A 17790-nucleotide genomic window follows, 5' to 3' on the forward strand; every position below is an offset into this window, starting at 1 on the left:
TACAGCCTGGCCCAGGGCCTCAGGCATATAAAAACACTCGTATCAGGCAGGATATTCTAAGGGATCAGAGGTTATCTTCCAGGAGTCCTCCTGAAGACAGGCCTTTCTTTGGAACATGCAGGGTTTGAGCAACCCAGGCCTGCTGAGCTAACCCTTGACTGCACAGGAGAAGATGTTGGTATGTGACCTACTTCACAAGGATGTTGTGAGGATTAGACAAGTCAGATGCTTTAAAACATGAGAAGATACATACATCTAAATAATCATATCTGATTTCAAAATGAAAATGTTAGAAATTATATCATTCTCTCAAGCAGTAATCAAATTATGGAACTAAACAAATGAATAGGCAGCCAGAGAAATAGACTTGAACTGATCTGCACAGCCTACCCAGAACCTGTCAGGTCTGCTTAAAGTGGGGCCCAGCTTTTACCACGATGCTGGTGGGCAACACATGATTAGGATGGTAAAAATATACAATATTTCTAAGAGCTATTAAAATATATCTTCACACATTTCCCTGGACTCCTTGGAAGAGGACCTTTCACGAACATGACCAGTCTCCATTTTAAAACTAAAAAAAAAATAATTTCAAAACTGTGTAGATGCCTGCCCACATTATGTATTATCCACTCTCCTAATCTAATCCCTTCCACTACCATGGCAATCTCCATCTGCAACACTCTTAGCAAGAGAGGCAGAGGGGACGGCTTTTGATGTTCCTCATTTCAGGAGCATCACTCAGTCCTTACCACCTCTGTCTGCTCAGGCTGCCGTAGCAAAATATCACAGACTAAGAGGCTTAAACAGCAGACACCTATTTTCTCACACTTCTGGAGGCTGGAAGTCAAAAATCAAGGTGCTGGCAGGTTTGCAGATGGTCACATCATCGTGCCTTCACATGATTTCCTCTGTGTACACACATCCCTGGTATCTCTTCCTCTTCTTATAAGGACATTAGTCCTATGTGATCAGGGCCCCACCTTAGGACCTCATTTTTAACCTCGATTACTTCTTTAAAAGCCCCATCTCCAAATACAGTCATATTGGGAGTTAAGTCTTCAACATGAATTTTGGGGGGACACAGTTCAGTTCATAACAACCTTCTTGATATTTCATGGTCAATCCTACCACAATTTAGGCTGTAAAATCCCAGATCTCTGCAGCCTCTGCACCTTTTCGGCAACCCCCTCCCCCAACATTTCAGCAGCAGCAACAGCATCTCTATATCAGCTTATGACATGCCAGCCACTATTCTAACTACTTTATGTGAATTCATGCATGTAATCCTCACGTAGGGCCCAATGAACAGCACCCCGCTTCCATTCCCATGCTGTAAACCAGAGGTGGAAATATTTTTTTTCTGTGAAAGGCAGATAGTAAATTCTTTAAGACTTGTAGACTATACAGTTCTGGTCACAACAACTCCACCCTGCCACTGAAGCACAAAAGTAGCCATAGACAATATGGAAACAAACCAAAGTGGCTTCAATAACACCTTATTTAAGCACACTGAAATTTGAGTTTCATGTAGTTTTTGTTTGTCATAAAATATTATTCTTCTTTTGACTTCTTTCATCCATTGAAAAATGCAAAATCCATTCTTACCTCTTGAGCGGAATGAAACAGGTCGTGAGCCATGTTTGGACAGTGGGCCATTGTTCACCTGATCTAACCCAATTGAGAAATGAAAGGTTAAGGCAGAGAGAATAGGAAGATATCACCTGTAACATTGGTAAAGCCAGGCATGGAGAGTGTGGGCAAGGGAGCTCCAGAATTAGACAGACTTATACACCAAGTCCAGGCCCTGACCCCAGGCCTCCCTGTATAATGGCAGGTCTCTTTGTAATTTATGGCATAGAAGAGTAGAATAGAATGTGTACTTTTTGCATTGAGATGGGACAAAGCTGCACATGTCCAGTGTCTTCTTCCAAACTCACCAGTCAGTTTAAGTCTGAGTAGTGCAGAGAGTCGAGAGTGTTATGCTACTGAAGCCTCTCTTATCAGCAGAGGGAAGAAGTCTCCTGCCAACTCCCCCACCAACGCATCACAACAACACTAGCAAGCAGGAACTATTTTAATCTATTTTTTACAGATGAGGAAACTGAGGCACAGAGAGATTGAGTCACAACCCAGATTCAAACCTGGAAGGCTGACTCAGAGCCTGATAGAGTTTGGATGTGTTGTCCCCTCCAAAACTCATGTGGAAATGTGATCCTGAATGTGGCAGTGTTGGAAACTGATTGAGTCATGGGGGCAGATCCCTCATGAATGGATTAATGCTCTCCCTGCGGGAGGAAGGATTAATGAGTGAGTTCTCACTTTATTAGTTCCCGCAAGAGCTGGTGTTTAATAGACCCTGGTACCTCCTCTTGCTTTCTCTCTCTTGCTTCCTCTTGCCATGTGATCTGCATGTACCTGCCAGCTGCCTGCCACTTTCCGCCATGAGCAGAAGCAGCCTGAGGCCCGTGCCAGATGCAGCTGTCCCAGAATCGTAAGCCAAATAAACTGCTTTTCTTTATAAATTACCCAGTCTCAGGTATTTCTGTTATAGCAACACAAGCAGACTAAAACAGCCCAGACTCTAAGCCATCCCACTGTAAGCCTTTTGTGTCTTTCCCCGCTCACTGGTATTCATATAGCAGAGTGCTCAGGCCTGCAGACTGTACAAAACAGACCAGAAGAGGACACTTTATTCCCTTTCTCCGGACTGTAACTGGCCTCAAGCAAAAAGGTAAATGCAAGGTGCTTACTGCTTCTCTCCTTCAATGTCGGAGGAACATTCATACTAAAGGTTTCTCATCTTGTCTTAGATAATGAAATGCAGTGCCAGGAAACTAAAAGAACAGAGGTGTTCAGCCTATCTTAAAAAGAAGCTTCTCCATCTTTAAAGAGCAGGGTGTTGTAACACCAAGGTCAAGGGTTTGGATCCCCATACTAGCCAGCCACCAAAAAAAAAAAGGAAAGAAAGAACACCATTTATAACTTCTTTTTGATACATTTGGACCCTGTGAAGAAGGCAGGCAAGAAATTAATATCCTCACTTTACAGAAGAGGAAACAGGCTCAGCCCCTGTGGCTGCAGGTCACATGGTAAACAGTAGCACTGAGACTAGACACTGTGCTCTTCTTATTACTCAGAAACCCTGCACAGCTGTAGCAAATTCAAAGTGGAATTACTCAACATTGGAGCTCCAACTTTCTAGTCCCTTCTAGATACTCAATAGACAGGAATGGTAGAAAAATATTTGAGTTAAGCAGCAACTGAGAATTCTGTGAATAAACAGATTTCAAAACATACTTCCCAAAGTAAAATGTTCAAAGTTTAATTTCTAAGTGGAAAAAAGTAAAATAAAAATTTTTATATAAGCTGTAATTCCAAGTTTATTATTTTCATATATGTATGAGGGTACTTCAAAAAAATTTATGGATATATATATGGTTTCCAAATCTTCTCTGTGTTAAGTTATTGTGTTTATAATTTTAAAAAGAAAAAATCTCATTATTTAAAGTTTTGAGATATGACCACAGATTTCATCAATCTAAAAAACAATACGAAGATAAACATTCTTTCAGATGCATGCTCATAGTAACAAACGGAAGTCCCCTGGGGTTGAAAATGAAGATAGAACAAAAAACCAGAACCAGAACTTCTCTAGAGAGGCTTACCAGTCTGGGAAAATTAGAAGCTTAGGTTTTAATAGAATATGAAAAAGGAAACAATATCTTGGGTTGAAATAGGTGAAGAGTTAGAATATTCTCATATAAAATCAGGACCCCCAGAAAATCACACTTTTAATTAAAGATTGAGAGACTTTATTCATCTTAGGTATTCTTATCCTATACTCTGTTAAGTATAGGCTTTGGTGCCTATATCTGATATTTGTTGTTTCTACTTGCTCTTATTTATTTTTCCTGTGAATTTTGGACTGTGAGCTCATTTTTAACAAGTCTTTATCTGTTAAGAACCCTTTGAGGATTCTCCCAGGGAAAATGAACAGCACAAGAGAACAAATCACTCAAATATTGATAGTTAGAGGTCCCTAAACAAAACCACCAAACCTGCTCACCCCACAGTGAAGTCCATTAGTCAAAAAACCATACCTATGCAGTTGGAATTTCCAATCAGCTTTTGGGAACCACATTTTAAACATGAATGAATAGCCAAGGAAAGTCTCTCCCATTCAAAACAAACAGATAAAAAGAACACAAGAAGATCTAAAACAATTCAGAGAAGGAAGTGATTTTTCAGAAAAGAACAGACTTTAAAATAAAAATACTCAATGAGAACAAAAAAAGAGCTCTTAAAAATTTTAAATATGGCAGAAAAAAATTTTAAAACTCACATAAAGAGTTAGTAGATTTGAGATAATCTCCCAAAAAGTAGGGCCAGCCCGTGGCTCACTCTGGAGAGTGCGGTGCTGATCTCCCAAAAAGTAGAATCAAAACACAAATGATGAAACAGAAAGAATAAGAATATTAAGGGAATAATCCCAAAAGTCCAACAGTCAAAGTAAAAGAATTCCAGAAAAAGTAGACTGAAAAAATTATCAAAGATATAATTTTTCTAAAATTTCCAGACCCAAAAGACACGAGTCTCCAGGTTTAAAACAACCCACCAAGTAGCGAAAACAATGGAATTTCTTTTAAAGCTTATATCAAGGTACATTATGATGAAATTTCAGGAAATCATAGGTAAAGATTAGTTTATAAAACCTTCCAGACGGACAAAGGGAAGTTGACATACAAAAGAGCAAGGAAGAGAATCACATTTGGCTGTTCAATAGCAACTCTGGAATGGAGCAATGTCTTCAATGCTATTCAGAGAAGTTCTTTCAAGCATAACATTTAATCCCCAGCCAAACTATCAATCAAGAATGAAGGTAAATTAATCACATCCTCAGACATACATATCTTCAAATAACTTTTTTTCCTGTATACTTCTGCTCAGGAAGCTTACATATTTCTGGCAGAATGAATATATCAAAGTGAGCAAAAAAAGAAAGATGCAGACTCAGGGAAAAAGTGATCTGACGCAGAAATAAGGAAATTCTCAGATGGTGATAAAGGGAGTTCTTCAGATTACAGTTATGTAGTGAACACCAAAATTAAATAGTACAGATGAGAACCAGAGGAAAATGGTCCCCTGAAGGAAGAAAGTAAATTTAATGGGATACTGCTTAATTGAGATATAATTCATATACCATAAAAAGCATCCTTTTAAAGTGTTAAAGTTCACTTGGTTTTAGTATATTCACAAGTTTGTACAACTATCACCACTACCTAATTCCAGAACATTTTCCCCAAAGGAAACCCCACACACATTAGCAGTCTCTTCCCATTTCCTTCTTTCCTCAGCCCCTGACAACCACTAACTGCTAATCTATTTTCCTTCTCTATGGATTTGCCTATGGTGAGAAAGAGATGTACATATAATTTATATTCATGTGTTTTCAAGGTTCATCCACAGTGCAGTAGGTATCAGTACTTCACTCCTTTTTAGTTGCTGAATGATGTTACATTGAACGGATATACCACCTTTTGTCCATTTTTATGGATATTTGATTATTTCTACTTTTTTTAGCTATTGTAAATAATGCTGCTGTGAACATGTATGTTCAAGTTTTTGTGGGAACTTATGTTTTAGGTTATTTTAGATATGATAGAGTGTATCTTGTGTTTAAATGTACTAAATGGAAAAGTTTGGCAATAAATAAATGGTAAATACATAGAAAACTAAGCAAAAAAAAAAAAAAGAAAGAAAAAAATAGGGACGCTATTATTAATTCCAAATGAAAATAAAAAGCTGTTTAAAAGGAAATTTGCTCTCAGTGTACTACATGGCTTAGCTAAAAATAACATGGCATGATAATGTAAACACTAAATATTTGAGTGAATAAAAATTAGGACCTAACTGAAGAGGTGTGTGTGTGTGTGTGTGTGTGTGTGTGTGTGTGTGTCTGGTGTGTGTGTGTGTGTGTCTGGTGTGTGTGGGGGGGTGGCTGTGTCTGGTGTGTGTGTGTGTGTGTGTGTGTGTGGGTGGGTGGGTGGGTGGGTGGGTGGCTGTGTCTGGTGTGTGTGTGTGTGTGTGTGTCTGGTGTGTGTGTGTGTGTGTGTGTGTGTGTGTGTGTGTGTGTGTGTGTGGGTGGGTGTGTGTGTGTGTGGGTGGGTGGGTGGCTGTGTCTGGTGTGTGCAGGGATGGGGAGCCTGAAATGAAGCTCCTAAAATATGTAACACACCTTTTAACAATCATTAGAGCAAGCAAACAAAAAAAATTAGCAAGAATATAAGAGATTTGAAAACACAATTAAGAAGTTTGGTATAATGGAAATATGTAGAACCCTGCTCCCAACAATTAGCAAATGTCAATTTTATTTAGGTACACAGCAATTGACCACCAGGCTATATGGAAAGTTTCATAAATATCAAGCAATTGGTAGCCTATGGCTGACTCCCTGACCAAAATGTAATTAAGTTGGAAATCAGTAAAAATATAAGAGAAAAAATTTTGTCAGTTAAAAATTACAACTAGAAAAGACTCGCTATATTAGTTTTCTATGCTACATAGCAAATTACCACAAATGGAAAGTCTTGAAACAACACACATGCATTATCTCAGTTTCAGTTGGTCAGGAGTCTGGACATGGCTTCACCTGGTTCTCTACTCAGGGGATCGCAAGGCTGCAAGCCAGATGTTGCGGGGCCATGTTCCTTCCTGGACTCAGGGTCTTCTTCCAAGCTCATGTGGCAGCTGCCAGAATGCAGCTCCTTGCAGTTGTGGGACTGCAGCCCTCAGCACCTAAAGGAGCCATTTCTGCCATATAGGTAGGCAGTTCACATCAAGCAGCTTCCTTCTAGCCCAGCAGGAGAGTCTTTCTCCAGTGGCTAAGACAGTCTTAGGTAACATCTTATAAGCATGGGATTGGCTTCCCAGCATTTTTGCCATGTTCTATCTGCCAGAAGTGAGTCCCAGTTCCTGCCCACACTCAAAGAGAAGGTGTACAGGAGGCCGAGATGGAAGAGGACACCTTAGCACTCTGCTATTCACTCACTGATGGAATAAAAAACCACTGTAGAAATTAGAAAACAGAACACACTCAACCAAAATGTCTCATTACTAGCAGGATACAGCAGAAGAGGGCAAGCAGAAATCTATAGCCCATAAATGCTTAAACCCGAAAAGAATAATTGTTGAAAATTAACACAAGTATCCAATACAAGAATTTAGAAAAAATAGAGAAGAACCCCCCCCAAAATGAAATAATAAAGTTAAATGGAGAAATTAATAGGCTTTAATCAAAGATAAAATGGAGACAAGCAGCACAACCCACGACTGGCTCTTTGAAAACTGGTAAATTGAAGAGAAAAGAGAGAAAGGACAAAGAATATCAGGAATGAAAGAGAAACATTAAAGACAAACATAGACTTAGAAGAATATTATGAACAACTTTATACAAATAAATTTGCAAACTTTGATGAAATGAACAATTTAAAAAACAAAAAAGAATTTGCCAATGAATAGAAATCCTGAATCACCTACACCATTAAAAATGTAGTCTTCCGGGGCCGAGCCCCTGGCGCACTTGGTAGAGTGCTGCGCTGGCAGCGCGGCGACGCTCCCGCCGGGGGTTCGGATCCTATATAGGACTGACCGGTGCACTCACTGGCTGAGTGCGGGTCACGAAAAAAAAAAAAAAAAAAAAAATGTAGTCTTCCCTCGGTATCTGTGGGGGGACTGATTCCAGAAGCCCTGAAGATACCAGAATCTTCTGGTGTTCAAGTCACCGATATAAAATGGAATACATAGTATTTGCATATGACCTATGCACGTACTCTTTAATCTCTAGATTACTTATAATACCTAATACAATGGAAATGCTATGTAAATAGTTGTTGAACTGTATTGCTTTTTAACTTGTATTATTTTTTATCGTTGTGGGTTTTTTTATTTTTTCATTTTATTTATTTATTTTTTGGGGGGGAGGGATATTTTCCATCTGAAGTTAGTTGAATCTGAGGATGCGGAACCTGCTGATATGAAGGCTGACTGTACAGATATTTGGGAAAAGAGTGATATCCAGCATACAAAAGTATAATTAAGGAGTAGAGAGTAAGGAAGGAATTGGTAAAGGTCCATGAAAAAAGATTACATTGTACATTGTTGAATACACTAATTATCCTGATTTGAGCATCACATATTGCACACAGGTGTTGATATTCAACTCTGTACCCCGCAGATATGTACAATCAACTATGTTACAATAAAAAAATTATTTAAGTATAATTACACTTAAAAAATTATAGAGCAATAAGAAAAAGGCAAACATCCCAACCCAATAGAAATATAAGCAGAAAAAGAAAACCCAATGAACAATAAACATAAAAACATGCTTAACTTCATATACAATCAAAGAAATGTAAATTAAAACAATACTGAAACACTTTCATCCTCCTCGAACTGGAAAATTTTTAAAGTCTGCTAATACCAAGTGTTGGAGAGAATGCGGAGCCACAGGAACACACTGCTGAGAGTGTAAATTGCAAAAACCACTAGGAATGCCACACATGTATGAGCCGACTGCAGCTCTCAAACATGTGCGAGGGGACGTGTACAAGAATGATCACTGCAGCGTTATTTGCAACCAAACCCATTGAAAATAGATTTAAGTAGAATGAATAAATAAATTTGGTAAATATTTTTACTGTCGAACACTACACTGCAGTAAAAAATAAATGTTTAACTATATGTTGTCAGCACGAATAAATCTCAAAAATAGACTGAGTGGAAAAACTTAAGTTGCAGAGGATATGTATGACATGTGTATGTGAAGTGTTAAATATGCACAATGACAAGACGTTGCTGTGAAAACATATATATATAATAAAAAGATAAAAACATAAATGGGCATAAGAACACTAAATTTAGGGTATAATGAAGGGAGAAAAAGTATGGCATGGGGAACTTTAATTGTATATGTCTTGCTTTATTTTTTAAAGAAAGGATTGTGGGCAAAGTTTTAATGTTAAGACTTGGAAAAATTGTGTGATGGGTACATGTGAGTTCATTAGAGACCAGTGTTGTAGAGATTAGTCAGGGGAACTCGTAGAAGTAGGCAGGACAGACCCACTGACTCACCCTGAATTGAGGCCGATGTTGGATGCGTTGGTCTGAAACGGCAAAAGGAGAGAGAGTCCCAAGTGTACCCAGTTTCGGCAGGTTCGGGAAGGGTGGCCAAGGGCCAATCAACCAAGGTGGGGATCGTCCAGTAACGTTGGCCAAAACCTTCCCGGGTTTCAGCACCATAATGAAAGAAAGTGAGCTGAGATGCCAGGTACTGTTCAAGCTTTATTAAAGGAAAAGAATCTGCCCGGCTGCGCCCAAAGTGGGTGGCAACACAGGGCTGCCCTCAAAATGGGGGGACAGCACCAGGTGTGGGGTGGTAGAGCTTATATAGGGGGCCAAGGGTTGGCTGATACCATCAAGGAGGGGCATTATGCTAATATGGAAACTATGCAACCAGGGTGGAGAACTGTGCTGATGTGAAGCAAAAAGGTTTCTGTTTAAGTCAGGAGGCTTCTCATAAAGGGAAGAGGGAAGGGGTTTGGTGCTAGAGTGGAAAACAAGGCCGGCAGCTATTTTGTGCTTATTGTGTGCACAATGGCACCGGTCACGTCCAAAATCCATCAGGAAAATTTGAGGACACAGGAAGAAGCGGCTGTCTATAAGCCAAGGAGAGAGGCCTCAGAAGAAACCAGCCCTTGCCAACACCTTGATCTCAGACTTCTAATGCCTAGAACTGTGAGGAAGTAAATTTCTGATGTTTAAGCCACCCAGTTTGTGGTATTTTGTTGGCAGCCCTAACAAACTAATTGTGTAGGGATCAAAGAAAAATTTTATCCCCAAAGGTTCATTAATAAAAATTACTGACAAATTTAGATCAGTAGGAAGAAAAGGCATGACAAATTTTCTTATTTAGCGTGCTGGGAGAAGGCAAGCACAGGAGAGTCACAAGAGAGCAATGTACCATGTTCCAATGGGAGTAACACAGCTATATCCCAGTGTTCATGAGAGAGAGAAGGTGGGGGAGGCAGGAGCCCCAGAACAAGGGCTTGAGACCAGATTTCTCTGAAGCTCTTGGGGGCAGTTTCGTTACAGGTGAAGGAAGGAAGTCAGAAGTAAAAGATAAGAAGAGACATCTCGTATGCAGATGCAGACACTTCAGGTAGTCTCTAGTCTCGCAGCTGCCATCAAAGGATAGACAGTAACCAAAGGAGGGGCCTCAGGGGGAACCGGGCTATTTGCATTTACAGATGTAAATTTCCTTTTACAAAGAAAGTCTTCTAGCTAATCTTGTTTTTCCAGTCTCTCTGAATTAGCCATCTTGAAGCAGGTCAAAGAAATATATTTGGGGGCTAAAATATTTTGCTTTCCCACAATTGCTCTGCCTGATTATACAAATAAACACAAACATTTAAAAATCAAACAATACACAAAAATGTAAAGAAAAAGGAAAAAAATCACCTATTATTCCAACACCCTGACAGTATCACTAATATTTTCATAAATACTCTTCCTGACATTTCTTCTCTTTAATACACACACACGCAATTTTACAAAAATGGAATAATCCTATCCATAAAATTATATTCCTTAATTATCAAAAGACATTTTGATTTCATTAAAGAAATGTTTGGCATTTTTAATAAACTTCTCTCCAGTCCATAAACCTCTAAGGCTTTTGGAATCGTGTTTTTAAATGCAGGTTGACTTACTGGGATTTTTTTGATAACGAAACTAATTGGTATTTATTCACTGCAAAGAAATATACTGATCACCTGCTGCAGCCACAGCACCAGGAGGGAAACAGGGGGCAAATGGAGCTCACTCTCTACGGTGGCTGGTTAGAGCAACAGTATCAAAGCACTTGAGAGCCAAAGTAAGGACACGGATATGTAGCCTTTATGGAAATTCAAGGTAATTCTCAGTTCTCAGGAAAGCATATCTGAAGGGTGGCTGCAGAGCCCCTATAAAGAAAGATAAAAATTTGCCTTAACGTTTAGGAAATTTTGTCTGTCCTGTTTTGTATTAATTTGAATTTTCAAAGCAATTTAATAAATGCTTTTAAAATTTCAGATTTCATTTCCAGACAATTAGGAAATGCCCATAGAATAGTGCTTTGCAATGATTCCATCAAAGTACCCCTCCAGCAGAAGACAAGTGGACTCTGGAAGGAGGAAGGGATGAAGTATGACATTATTTTAAAGTCTAGTATGTTGCTTAAAAAGAATACGCACTTTCCGTTCTACTCTATAATGTATTCCGGTTCCTTTTATTGAAAAATGATTTTAAAACTTTACCATTGAGAAAAATTAACACAAGTTTATGAAAATGGTGCTGCGTTCATTCTGTAACTGTGAGGGTAGAGGCCTCAGCAGTGTGTGGGGTGCTGAAACCAGGGGGTGCCCACCCCAGTTTTAGAGATCACAGAGCTGGAAAGCCCTGAAGGCTGAATTTTTACAGATGAGGCAAGGGAATCCCAGAGGGGCTGAGGAGGATGCATGGGCAATGCACAGACCTGGGACAGAAGCCAGCCCGGGCACCAGGGGCTGGTTAGTGCTTCTTTTCCTTTGTGTAACAGAAGTAGTACATCATCATAGTAATATTCAAAGGATATAGAAATATAAAAAATAAAAAGGGACTCCACACCCCACACCTAAAGCCCCTCAAATCCCTTCTTTCTGAATTAACTGAAGTTAAATTCTTGGGCTACTTCCTTCCAGAAATTTTTCTAAGCGCATATGAACTTATATGTCATTTCTGGATTTCTTTCTTTCTATTTTAATGGAGCCATACTGCATATATTGTGCTTCGGCTAACTGTTTTTACTTATATCTTTACCATAGACACCTATAGCTCTATCTCATTCTTTTTGAAGGCTGCATTCCATAGTACTGACAAAACTTTATTTGTGTTCCCTCACTGCTAAGCATTTTGGCTGCTTCCAATTTTGGCATCATAAGCAATGCTATAACAAACATCCTTGCATATGCTTTTTTTACACCATGTGCTAGTATTTTTTTGATCCCCAAGCCAAGCTTTTGAGAAGGGTTCTAGCATAATATTTAAAAGTCCACAATCAGGTAATAGGAGAGAGAATCCATAAACCTGGGGACTAACTGGATCTGGGAGCTAGAGGAGAGGTTGAGTCTGGGATGTGCCCAGACACAAGGGACCAGTAGGAGGTGTCTTAGCTACCTGCTTGAGACGACAGGCCCTGGGTCCTGCAGGCCTGGCTGCACCCCTGCCAGCTCTATGGCCCTGTGCAAATTACTTGACCCTTCTGAATCTCATTTTCCTTATTTCTAAAATGGAGTTAATTACAAACCTATCTACTAGGGTTGTTGTCAAGATCAAACAAAACAAGGTGACATACAAATGTCTTTGGTGTAAAAGTTAACAAATCTTATTACAGCAGGGAATGACAGAATATACACAGAAGTGTAAGACTGGCCTGAAAGCATGAATCTTACTTGTTGGGAAGGCTCATCTCGCAAAGACCAGGAGACAGAGATCGCTGCAATCAAGCAAGAGGTTTTTTTATTCCAGCATGCTGGGGTCGCTCCGTCTTCAGGACAGAAGCAGCCCCAAACTCTTAACATAAGCACTTTTTATACAGTTTGGTAGGTAGACTTTGGCAACAGGATGAGTTGTATACAGCATATTGGTCACCTGAGGTGACTTTTAAATACATTGGTGGCTTTCAGTGGGGTGGTATACAGACGAGGAACTGGGGAATTGCCCAACAGCCCACTCCTTGTGTGGTTAGGCCCTTCCCGGAACTGGGTGAACTTTGGGCGGTTTGGGAAGTCCTTTATCTGCCCTTACCAGAAATTCCCACCTGCAGGGGCTTGTAAAACCTTGCACAAGCTAATTACAGAAGCAGAAAAGCTAGTCAGTTAATATTTAAGGGTGGGGGAAGGGGTTGAGGTCCACAGAAGCATCTCAGAAATACCAAAAACGCTACCTAAATGTAAGTGACAAGCACTATCATTGTGTTGCCTCCTCTTTGAGCTGTCTTCCCAAATACTTATGGAGAGAACGTGCAAAATGCATAAGGCACAAGCCATGGCTGTGAAGTTTTCTCTTGGAGATTTATGTGAAGCCACTATCTGGACATCATTTGGAGTATCAGATTCCCTTGTTTACATTCCTTCCAAAAATAGGTAGCCGCACATGATCACAGGCTTTCAGTTTCCTTTCCCTACACTCTCACTGCCAGGTGACCTTCACAGTGACAGCAAGTCTCAGAAGAATTCTGCCACCATGGAAATATTTCTTAGCAAGCAGTCACAAATATGATCACATTACTGTTCTTATTATTTCTAATATACCTTATGATTAAGGAACCTCCAGTACAGAAGCTGATGGCAATATTTGAAAGCCCTTGCTCCAGCCATGCTAGCTCCAGGCAGGTGCATTACACTGCTCCAGAGGTGCCATTAATATTATCTTCTAGGTGAGTGGTGCCCCCCGAGTCGTGCAGGGCAGCAACACTACTCTGGACAGTGACTTCTGATTAGGGTGTTGCAGATGCTAGCCCTTGTATGTGCATTTTTAAAACAGTTTTATTGGGATATAATTAGTATACAAAAGCTGCACATATTTCATATGTACAATTTGATGAGTTTGGACATATGCAAACAATCAATATAACAGACACATCCAACACCTCCCAAAGTTTCCTTGTGTTCCTTTGTTTTTTGTTTTTGTTTTTGTTTTTTTTGCTTTTTGTGTAACAACCCTTAACACAAAATCTACCCTCTTAATAAATTGTAAGTGCACAACTCGTTTTTTAACTCTGATACTGTTATACAGTAGATCTCTAGAACTTACTCATCTAGCGTAACTGAAACGTTATCTCCTTTGCATAACAACTTCCCATTTCCCCCACTCAGGCATTGCCCTCTTGACTAGGGGGGGTCTCAGGTGTTATCTAACTGCCCCAGGATGCAGACTGACATCTAACTTAGGCAAACACACCTATCACAATGCTAATGCTGGAGTATTTTAAAGTCATTATAGAGAACATAAAAACCTGAATGATATAACTAGTAATATGACTACTATTTTCAATTTTTAATACAATCCTTAGTATCTCAGGCTGATGTCCCATCGTTGTTTTAATATCTTCTTCACATGCAGAAAAAACATCGTCGACCCGGAAGACCCCAGGTGTGCCCGGTTGACGCTCACTGGCCGGATGATGGCGGTGTCTCCAGAAGAAGTAGAATTTGCCAAGCAGGCCATGTTTTCAAGGTTTGTAGATGCTTTAAAATTGGTTTGCCTATAAATATACAGTAATAAAAAGTAGATGTCAGGGCTGTGCCACTCGATGCCTGTGACGCAGTGACAGTGATTGGCGGCTGCAGAGGCCAGGCAGGCGGTGGCCAAGAGAACCCACGTGAGGTGTTCCAGGCACAATTGCTACGTACTTCCAGCCTGTGACAGTGCCCTGCCTTGCAATCAAAAAAACTGAGCCCTCCTAGCAGACATTGCCCAACGCCCACCCTAGGCAGAGCGCGGAGTGGAGGAACCCTCCACAACGCCGCGGAGACCGAGCACCCGCACCAACCGACCGAGTATGGAGAACTAGAACAATCGGGACATGAACTCGGTTTTCAGTTCACAGGCAGGTAGAGCAATAGGAGTAGATGTGCGTGCGTTCGTGCATGTGCATGCGCATGTGCGTGTGCATGCTTGCCGCTGTTTCCAAACTCGGCGTCATTCCCTAGTTCTCTCCCCTCTCATGTTGTTACAAGCAGTGAGAAAAGGTCATCGGGTTCATTAGGCTCACCTCCTATTTTGCACATTGCCTCAGACAACAGTGCTGCCAAATTTGCAGCCACTGCATAACGTGGGCTTCTTCACCTCCAGCTTCCCCTGATGTTGGTTTCCTTACCTTCTTTTAAGCCCCGGCTGTTAGTCTCATCAAGATTCTTCCAGCTTCCACCCACTGCCTGGTCCCATGGCTGTGCCCATTGGATTAGGGTTTGTTACACCTGCACCCCACCCACTTCTAGGTAATAAAATTTGTTCCAGTTATCAGTACAGAACTAGGTTGTTTAAAATATCAACAATCATTTTATTATCTCTGCTGCGTGAGTACTTGTAGTGTTGGGGCATCAGATCAGCAACTTACTTTCAAATGTTTTAGGAAAATAAGTTAGTTCTTTATAAGTACTTTCAATATCTCTCAACATTTATGATTATTTCAAGATAATTTTTTTTAAAAAGATCAACCTGTTATTGCATTTGCTTTGCTACAAATGTTTTTCCCAGTTTGGACCTGGTCTTTAAATTATATTCATAACATTTTTAGATATTAAAAAGATGGTTTTTAAATGAAGATTTAAAAAATGAACCATATCCCCCTGCCCTCAAGGATATTACAGAGTGTCTGAGGGTCTGCGTCAGGGAGAAGGCAAGTTGGTTAGTAGCAGAGGTGGAATGGGACATTCCCTGTCCACTCTGGCTGGCTCTCAACTTGGCTGAACAGTGACAAGCTTGCTGAAGGAATAGAAATCTTCCCATGAGCAGAGATGTTTCATGGGTTCACCATTATGATAACATTTCATACGGGGATTCATTGAGCCTTTCTTTATGTTTCCTAGTGACAATGACCAGCACCCACTGAACACCTGCTCTCTGCCAGTGTTTTATGTGTACATCACTGCTCCCCACATAGCCCTATGATCCAAGCACCATCAACATCACCCATAGGTCAGGTGAGGAGACCAGGGCTTGAGAGAGCCAACAGCCCACAAGGCATCATGGCTCATCAGCAGTTTAACTATGATTCAAACCCAGGAGCCTGGCACCAGTCTTGAGCTTTTAGCCACCTGGTATAGGGACCTCAGGCTGTGCAGGCTCCACTGCCTGGCTCCCCAGCTTCTGCCTCTGGCTGCTTTGAGCAGTGCTCAGCCCCAGTGAGGCCTGCAGTCCAGGGGTTCTTCCTCTCAGCTGGCCTTATCAGGTGCACAGCTTTATTGTGACCTCCCTTTATCCTGCAGACACCCAGGGATGAGGAAGTGGCCTCGTCAGTATGAATGGTTCTTTATGAAGATGAGGATAGAACATATCTGGCTTCAGAAATGGTATGGAGGAGTCTCCGACATTTCAAGGGAAGAATATTTCAAAGCAGCTCCCAGAAAAGCCTGATGGAGTAAGAAGACCCTCATTGTGTTCAAATAAAAACCTTTTTAGTGATGCTGCCAGACAGTTGTTGACCGCTGTCTCTTTGCTGCAGCGTTCAGAGAGCCGTGTCATCCCTACAGCAGAATGAGAGAGGGAGAACAGGGAAGCCTGTGCTGGATTTGAGATGAAAGTGGCCACTTGCAGATCTCCGACTCACACAGGTACTTCACGTAGATAGTCTTTGTTTACGTTGTATTCGATCCAGACTCACCTATTTGGAAGTCATCGTTGGTTGTCAAGATGACATGTTGAGACCGTTGCTGTTCCATTGTTTAAGGAAACATGATGCCTGTACGTACAATGTGATTGCTTTGTGTCGGGAGAGTGCTGTCGTTGCTTGCTGCACCAAAGGCAGAGTCTTGGATCTAAGCTCATTGCAACCACAAAGAAGGCGAGCCGACATCATGTGGCCACTACATCGTATTTAGGGTGAGGGTGGAGAACTATTTGTCCGTGGATTATTCATCCTGCTACTGGATTGCAAATGCATTATTTGGTCACATTTGCTAGAATATATTGGTCATGTGTGGAGCTTTTCCCCCCACTGTAACATGCAAACCAGTGTAAAAACATACAGAGCGCCTACTCTATGTAAGCGGGCCTCGGTAGTACATTACAGAGGAAGGGTAGCTTCAGCATGAAGCTCCCAGGTCCCTGCTGCTCACACTTCTGATGAGGGTTCCCCTTCCACATGCATGAGGAGTGGCATCCAAAATGAGAAAACCTCATTCTGTGGTGTGTGGAGAGGAGAGGGGAGGATGATACCGGGAAAGCAAAGGCACCAGACAAGAGAAGGAAGGGAGGGAGGGAGGAAGTCAGCAACTGCCGGCCTGCTCTCTGCCCAGCCCTGGGCCGGGCCCTTGGCAGAAATCATTTCATTTAAGCCCTACAACCAGCGAAATGCATGTCATCATTCCCACTTACAGACAAGAAACCTGAGGCTCAGAGAGACTAAGTCAACATCCCAAGGGATTGACTCCAGAATTCACTGCACACAATGGATGGAGTGGTACCTAGAAAACTTCCAGTTTTCAGAACAAAAGAGTTACTGAAATGCACAAGTAGTCATTGAACCGGGAAAAATCAGTAAAGTAAACTTCCAGTTTTAAGAACAAGAATTGGGCCGATCCCGTGGCGCACTTGGGAGAGTACAGCGCTGGGAGCGCAGCGACACTCCTGCCGGGGGTTCAGATCTTGTATAAGAATAGCTGGTGCGCTCACTGGCTGAGTGCGGTGAGGGCGACACCAAGCCAAGGGTTGCAATCCCCTTGCCAGTCTCAAACCAGGAAAAATTAGTAAAATGATTGTAAAAGAGAATGACTGATTTGCCTGAAGATTGCTCACTGCTCTCCTCCCCCCCAAAAATGTCTCTGAAATTTGATTCTTACTACAGATTTAAAATTTTTCTGCAAATTACATGCAGGAGCTCCTGGGGTTTGCAATAAACTAGACTACATGTGTATATTTGCAAGGCCTACATGGACATATGTTTACATATCCAAGATCTCTTATAATTAAAACCTGTAAAGGATCTAG

General features: G+C 41.1%; 1 protein-coding gene across 2 annotated transcripts in view; it reads left to right on the forward strand.

The window, feature by feature from the left end:
• The window catches only part of CREG2 (cellular repressor of E1A stimulated genes 2), a 46808-nt gene extending 29781 nt beyond the window's left edge, over positions 1-17027 (forward strand). Inside the window, exons 3-5 of one of the 2 annotated variants that reach the window (XM_063078932.1) lie at positions 14203-14316; positions 16071-16222; positions 16307-17027. In XM_063078932.1, the coding sequence (XP_062935002.1) occupies positions 14203-14316; positions 16071-16218 (262 nt within the window). In that variant the 3' untranslated portion in view covers positions 16219-16222; positions 16307-17027. Of the gene's footprint in view, positions 1-14202; positions 14317-16070 lie in introns of both variants that reach the window. The other variant, XM_063078931.1, reaches the window with a different exon arrangement.
• Positions 17028-17790: the final 763 nt, after the last annotated feature.

The sequence above is a fragment of the Cynocephalus volans genome, chromosome 14 (genome assembly GCF_027409185.1).
Source record: "Cynocephalus volans isolate mCynVol1 chromosome 14, mCynVol1.pri, whole genome shotgun sequence".
Lineage (NCBI taxonomy): Eukaryota > Metazoa > Chordata > Mammalia > Dermoptera > Cynocephalidae > Cynocephalus > Cynocephalus volans.